We start from the raw sequence: 7,500 nt of genomic DNA, 5'->3' as shown, positions 1-7,500 counted from the left end.
TTTTGATATATTTATGCCAAGGCTGCGATTTTCTCAACCAAAGCAAAATGTTAATAATTTTAGGAAAACAGAGGGGGGAAAATAAGATAAATTGATAAAATATTATCTTTTGAATATAAAGGAGGTCAAAGCAGGAAAAAGGCTCTTGAAACTAAAAACATTGAACAGCAGCATCTTAACCTTTGACATCAGTCCTTTGTTTTGTCACCAATTAGAATGACGATTTTCATATGAGTTGAGGAATATGATGCATGTTGTTTGGTTGCCGATGCACAACACATCTCTTGTGTCAATCTATTTAATCATTGTATTTATAAAGTTAGTTTTGTGCCGCGACCAGAATACAGTCATGTTTTGTTATCCGTCAAACCGAACAAAAGTCGAAACTCTTGCTTGTACCTGGTACTCATTTTATAATACACAATGATATTAATACTAGAATTGATTGTCTCCATCAAGAAGTCCAGGGAATAAATCACATGAAACAAATTATGATAACGTCGCAGGTTTCCGATTTCTGGTATCAAGAGTCGAGTGTAAAAAATGATTACACACGGTGAGTTACAGATGATGAAAATAGTACAAATCAACGTGATCATCTTTACAACTTTTGTCTCTTTGGCTGATGCCCCGGATGTACCAGTACCAGCGGTTTGTGGGCCAGTCTTGGCAGGATTCGACGCATTCGTATGTAACCCATTGTCATTTTCGTGGCTGACATACCCAGAGCTTGCGTTTTTCCTTTTCCATTTTTTCGACGCCTTTAAGCGTACGATGGTTAATTGTGTGCAGATGATGACGATGGATAGAGATATGGTTGGTAGAATTATATCGTTTAAGTGACGCGTTACATATTCGACGTCTTCTGCATTGTCTGTGAGTACTAGAGTAACTTTTGAAGTGTTTGTGGTTGAGTCGAAGAGGTAAAGTAGTCGGTGAGTGTAGTAGATAGGGATATAGGAAGCTATGATGACCACAAACACACAGCTGATGACAAACACAGTGCGACGTGCGGTGAAAAGTTGTTTTACCTGTAACAAATAATGATGTACAGATACATTTTAAATTATTTTGATAACATTTTAGACTCCTGTGTATTTGAAATGCATCGTGGTTGTGAACAATATTTGTTACTATCGCCTCAAAACAGTTTTATGTCAGAGTAAACAAAATGCCAAAGAGCGATTTTACAGATAGAATAATAGGAAATGTTAGATTTTAATTTTTGTTACTTTAAGAAACTAAATAGATAAATAGATCTATTGTTCAAATTAAAGCATAAAAACTTAACTCAAATTTCACATTTTTTGTTGTCATTTTAATTTTAGCATTAAGTCAGTCCAACCAAATATCGTTTTAGCCAATAGTTCACATATTTTACTATTACTGCATATCAGGCTATCAAGATCTTGAGGCAGATACCTGGATAACTAATTTTAAGTTGGAATTAACATTTAAAACAACACATCACACATAAATCTTGATAGGTGGAATAATAAAATCAATTTACCTTGATTGAAATGCAACACAACACACGTTGGAATAACAAGATGACTTTACCTTTAAAGGGAACACAACGCACATACATTTTGATAGGTTGGAATAACAAGATGAAATTACCTTGATAGGCAACACAATACACATACATTTTGATAGGTTGGAATAACAAGATGAAATTACCTTGAAAGGCAACACAATACACATACATTTTAATAGGTTGGAATAACAAGATGAAATTACCTTGAAAGGCAACACAATACACATACATCTTTCGAAGGCCACATAGGCTGTGATCCAACACGTCAGTCGTGTAAACATGATGCGAGGCCACCCAGATGCCACGTATAAAATACTGTTGACAAATAAACGGATAAAGTTATAAACCCTTTCAACATTCGTAACGCGTAGAAAATGATGATGACAATATGATGATGATGATGATGATGATGATGATGATGATGATGATGATGATGATGATGATGATGATGATGATGATGATAATGGTGATAACGATGATGATGATGATGATGATGATGATGATGATGATGATGATGATGATGATGATGATGATGAAGATGATGATGAGGAGGAGGAGGAGGATGAGGAAGAGGAGGAAGAGGAGGAGGAGGATCAGGAGGAGGAGGAGGAAAAAGAGGAAGAGTATAATGGCGAGGCAAGACGATTTGAATGAGAAGGAGAAGCAGAAGGAGAAATAGAGGAAGAAGACGAGAAGGAGGTGGATGAAGATGAAGAAGAAAAGGAGGAGAAAGGAGGACGAGAAAGAGTAGGAGGAGGAGAAGAAGAGGAATGGCATATTTACCTCAACGGATCCCAGGGAATACCAGGTGGTTGGGCAGCCATAAAGACAAAGTTGATACTGTGGACTAATTGGGTGGTGGTACAACACAGGTCAGCAACTGCTAGACCTGCAAGACTGGCTGTTACGCTGGGGGGGGGGGGGGGGGGGGAACGGGTTAGGTTCAAAAACAGTAAGGCAATACTCTCAAACTCGGAAGATACGGAATGTTTTATTGAAGATAAAAAGTGTTAATTCTAAAAGTTACAAAAACCAAAATTCTTATGTCTGGCCTTTTTAACTGTAACATGGGGGCAGCGGTTGCTCAGCAGTACGGTCTTTGGTTCGTACCGAAAGGTACCGACTTTGATCACCCTCGCCACTGCGCTGTATGGCCTTGAGCAAGCCACCTCGCACTAGCTCAATTTCCGGCGCTGCACTGCGGCTGACGCCTGAGTTATTCCAGTCTTCCATTGAAATAGACCCTAGAGACAAATCTCCCCCTTTGGGATGAATAAAGGGAATTTTATTTTTAATTTTATATTTTCTTTTATAATTATTTAAATCTACCTTTTGGTATCAATCTCACTCCCTATTTAATACGGTTTGGATACAATGGTCTGATATACACGTACAAGCAGCCTTACCATCCATGCCAAATTCCATGTCTTACAAAAACAAAAAGATTGATAAAACGGCCGCCATCCTCTGACACAATTCGAGGAGACATGAACAGAATACTGTTTGTAGCCCGATTCAATTCTTTTCAATACAGCAAGGAGCCCACAAAAATTAGGGTTATTTAACTTGTAAAAAAGGTACTTGTAGAGTCAAATTGATACTAAGCGACTAGAAGCTGTGACTTATAAACAATAATGAATATAATCGCTTCAAAATAAAGAAAATACCAAACATGGAATGTTTCGGGCTTAAAACCCGTCTTCAGTCAACAACAACAAAAACAAAAAATCATAAATACATTACTGAAATACCATATGGACGATAGGCAAATTTTCAGTTCGTCCTCTCTGTATAGATAGAGCGAAGATGACGTCACTCAGGCCTTTGTTGTTTGTTTGTTTTTTGCCATCCATGTTTATTACTTAACTGTATTAATCAGACTATAAACGTTTAAGGTTACACATAGTTTTGTGTATTGGTCCGTTATACTTCCGGATGGTAATGTTGTTAGTTTCTTAGCCAAGCGCACAGCATCTATACAGAAAGAATAAACTGACTATTTCTCTGTCCACGATCTGGTCTTTTTAGTAATGTATTTATGTTTTCTTTGTTTTGTTGTTGTTTCTGAAGAAGGGTTTTGAGCCCAAAACGTTCCATGTTTGGTATTTTATCATTTTTTGAAGCTGTCCTATTCATTATTGTTTATAACGTTTGACTTGTTGAGTGATACCTTTCCGTCCATATCCCCTGTCTGACAAAGACAATAAGATTGATCACATTGGCCGTCATCCCAAAAACACTGACACAGCCACTGAGCAATGTCCATACCAGAATATCAAACATGTACCGAGTGAAGTCACTGAGCAGACCAGGCTTTCTCCCCGGCACAAAGTCAAGATGTGTTTCATTTGTATACTCTTCCACCAGAAAAACTTTGGTGGAGTTTCGAGATGCATGAGATTCAAACCTGTCGGTAAAACATAAAAAAAGTAGAAAAGATATTTTTTTAAGTGAGCATTTATTATATAGTGAGAAATGAAGTGAGTAGGAAAGTGCCAGAAGACAACAGAGAATAAAAACTTCGCGGCGGCGATGGGGGGGGGGGGGGGGGGGAGGAGAGAGGGGGGGGGGGCTCGAACCCGCAACCTTACTGGTACGACAACTTCGCCTGGCCGTGGAGATCGTGACTCTACCGTATGAGCTATCCACGACCCCTCATTTATAGTGTGTAATATCCACTAAAAGTGCTCAAACCACTTTACAAGGTATTCCTACACAACAGCAACACGTACCGTGTAGAACGGGGCATGACGCCTGTTACGCGATATTACATTTTTTTCCGACAAAGAAAACGATGTTAACGACCAGGTACTCATTATAGAGTACGGTGAGAGAATGTGAGTAATAACTTCCAAGGACTCAACTATGCGCCGAGGGAGGCTCGAACCCAGGACCTTCCGATCCGAAAGCGAGTGTCATAGCCTACCCCAAGACCACATTGCCGCACAGTATTTGTAAATGTACACAGTAATAAATCCTGTAACTAGTGTGAGGCCAAACATTATAAGACAAAGGAGATGATGATGATGATGATGATGATGATGATGATGATGATGATGATGATGATGATGAGGAGGAGGAGGAGGAGGAGGAAAAGAAGGACGACGACGAGGAGGAGGAGGAGGAGGAGGAGGAGGAGGAGGAGGAGGAGGAGGATGATAATAATAATAATAATAATAATAATAATAATAATAATAATAATAATAATAATAATAATAATAATAATAATAATAATAATAATAATAACAATAATAATAATAAGTCGTGTCAAATGTTTCTGCCGTCTGTCCGGATTTTACATTGTGTACGAATATATTTACTATTTCCATTATTGGCTGAGGAAGGGTTTTGAGCCCGAAACGTCCCGTATTCGGTGTTTTGCTCTGTCTCAAAGTAGTTATTTCTAGTATCGTTCCATACAAACCATACCGATGATCCATAGTTACACCGAAGAAGACGACGTGTTGCTGTTACTGGTTGTCCCTCCGTTCATCCAATACACCAATCTCACTGTTACTGGTTGTCCCTCCGTTCATCCAATACACCAATCTCACTGTTACTGGTTGTCCCTCCGTTCATCCAATACACCAATCTCACTGTTACTGGTTGTCCCTCCGTTCATCCAATACACCAATCTCACTGTTACTGGTTGTCCCTCCGTTCATCCAATACACCAATCTCACTGTTTCTGGTTGTCCCTCCGTTCATCCAATACACCAATCTCACTGTTACTGGTTGTCCCTCCGTTCATCCAATACACCAATCTCACTGTTACTGGTTGTCCCTCCGTTCATCCAATACACCAATCTCACCTAACAGTCGAAAATCACAATTTCGGTGTCATATGCCAGGTTTTTTTTACCGCTGGTTCTTGTTGCCATTTAAACCTTCAAAATACTACCTGAGGATGAAATAGGCAATAATAAATTAGGTATTTTTTGAACAACTTATTTCAGAGACTGGAACGAGTTCCCAATACTACCGGCCGACACGTTGGGAGCACTTTGAAACTTCAAAGATAATGGAGCATTTAAACAGTACAGTATTGACTTAATAGGCTCAAAACGCTACACAAGCGGTCACAAGCCAACAGCAACACTTAAAATATTATATGACGAGGCATGACGCCTGTTAGGAGATATTATAAGTTTAATCCCGACAGATACAACCCAGACTCAACTTACAATTGAGTACGATAAGAGAATGTGAGTGAATAGCCTTTCCCAAGGACTCAACTATGCGCCGAGTGCTATAACAGAAGACCACATAGCTGCACAAAGAATTCAGCCATTTTATTTCTAAGTGAGATGTACCTTTATTTAAATTACAAGCAGGTGAAAATTTAACCGACAACAAATATTTGATCTTAAGAATTATCATTGTGGGGAAAAATAAATCTTTATTCATTCCATAGGGGAAATTTGTTTCTAGGGTCTATTTCAAGGGTAGACTGGAATAACCCAGGCGTCAGCCGCAGTGCAGCGCCAAAAATTGAGCTAGGGCAAGGTGACTTGCTCAAGGTCACACAGCGCAGCGGCGGTGTGATCGAACTCGATACCTTTCGGGTTCGAAGCAAAGACCGTACCGCTGAGCCACGCTGCCCCTTTACGCGTCAAAATCTATAGATTATTTTAGTTAAGCCATGATTCGCTTGGGGGATGAAAATTTCTTGAAATCCTGTTCGCTTGCCTTTGTTCGGCTATGTGGTCTAGTGGTATGACACTTGCTTTCGGATCGGAAGGTCCTGGGTTCAAGCTTCGCTCAGCGCGTAGCTGAGTCCTTGGAAAAGGCTTTTTACTCACATTCTCTTACCGTCCTCGGGTGTAAAAGGAGTACCGGGCCATGAACAGCGTTGTCTTTGTCGTAGAAAATTATAACATCGCAAAAACAGGCGTCATGTCGCGTTCTACGCTTGTTGCTGTTATTCAGTTAACCTTTGTAAAGCGCTTTGAGCACGTTTAGTGGATATTGCACATTATAAAAGCTCTAGTTCTTTGGGGGTTTTTTTTGTTATTTGTTTTGTTTGCTTGTTTTTTTTTCTTGTTTTTTTTTCTTTAGAGTTTGTTTTGTGTGTGAAAACAAAGGATTATAGGGATACTTCAATTTTTTCTAAAAGAATAACAAAATGAAATTGAATGGAAGCCGCAATTTAATATCAACGAAAAAAGATCCGGGTTTCCCCGTTATCAACCAACAAAAGCGATGAATGAAACACTACAGACGAAAGATTTGTGTGAGAATGGCGTGGTTGAGGTGAATAAACAAGCAATGATTAAAGAACTGGAGCCCAGCTGGTCGCTGGTTTGAATATAATTACAGCAAGTTAAAACCACACAAAATATAACGATTTACATACAATCTTTATAAAAAAGATTTAAACGTAGGGGATTTTAACGAAAGAGTAAAAGAATGGCAATGACTCCTTTTTATGACTGGTATGTGCTCAGGAGATCCCGAGAGGTCAGTTGGTAGAGAGTAGTAGTAGTAGTAGTAGTAGTAGTAGTAGTAGTAGTAGTAGTAGTAGTAGTAGTAGTAGTAGTAGTATTAGTAGTAGTAGTAGTTGTAGTAGTAGTGGTAGTAGTAGTAGTAGTGGTAGGAGTAGTAGTAGTAGTAGTAGTAGTAGTAGTAGTAGTAGTAGTAGTAGTAGTAGTAGTAATAGTAGGAGTAGTAGTAGTTGTAGAATAGTAATAGTAGTAGTAGTAGTAGTAGTAGTAGTAGTAGTAGTAGTAGTAGAAGTAGTACTAGTAGTAATAGTAGAAGTAGTTGCAGTAGTAAATAGTAGAGTAGTTAGTAGTAGTAGTAGTAGTAGTAGTAGTAGTAGTAGTAGTAGTAGTAGTAGTAGTAGTAGTTAGTAGTAGTAGTAGTATAGTAGTAGTAGTAGTAGTAGTAGTATGTAGTAGTAGTAGTAGTAGTAGTAGTAGTAGTAGTAGTAGTAGTAGTGTAGTAGTAGTAGTAGTAGTAGT

At 38.7% G+C, this 7,500-nt stretch overlaps 1 protein-coding gene across 3 annotated transcripts in view; it reads right to left on the bottom strand.

Annotated features, from left to right (window-relative positions):
* Positions 1-7,500, bottom strand: part of LOC144974055 (uncharacterized) — a 9,702-nt gene that overhangs the window by 6 nt on the left and 2,196 nt on the right. For all 3 annotated transcript variants that reach the window (XM_078916943.1, XM_078916941.1, XM_078916942.1), the window contains 5 exons: positions 4,967-5,438; positions 3,708-3,944; positions 2,321-2,446; positions 1,741-1,852; positions 1-1,031 (listed from right to left, as the gene is read on the bottom strand). The exon at positions 1-1,031 is cut by the window's left edge and continues 6 nt beyond it. In XM_078916943.1, coding sequence (XP_078773069.1) covers positions 348-1,031; positions 1,741-1,852; positions 2,321-2,446; positions 3,708-3,944; positions 4,967-4,977 — 1,170 coding nt within the window. In that variant the 5' untranslated portion in view covers positions 4,978-5,438 and the 3' untranslated portion in view covers positions 1-347. The remainder of the gene's footprint in view (positions 1,032-1,740; positions 1,853-2,320; positions 2,447-3,707; positions 3,945-4,966; positions 5,439-7,500) is intronic.

The sequence above is a fragment of the Berghia stephanieae genome, chromosome 5 (genome assembly GCF_034508935.2).
Source record: "Berghia stephanieae isolate SIO BIC M18660-M18661 chromosome 5, UCSD_Bste_1.3, whole genome shotgun sequence".
Classification (NCBI taxonomy): Eukaryota; Metazoa; Mollusca; class Gastropoda; order Nudibranchia; family Aeolidiidae; genus Berghia; species Berghia stephanieae.
The sequence above is the reverse complement of the archived record's forward strand: the minus strand, read 5'-3'. Positions and strand labels throughout refer to the sequence as shown.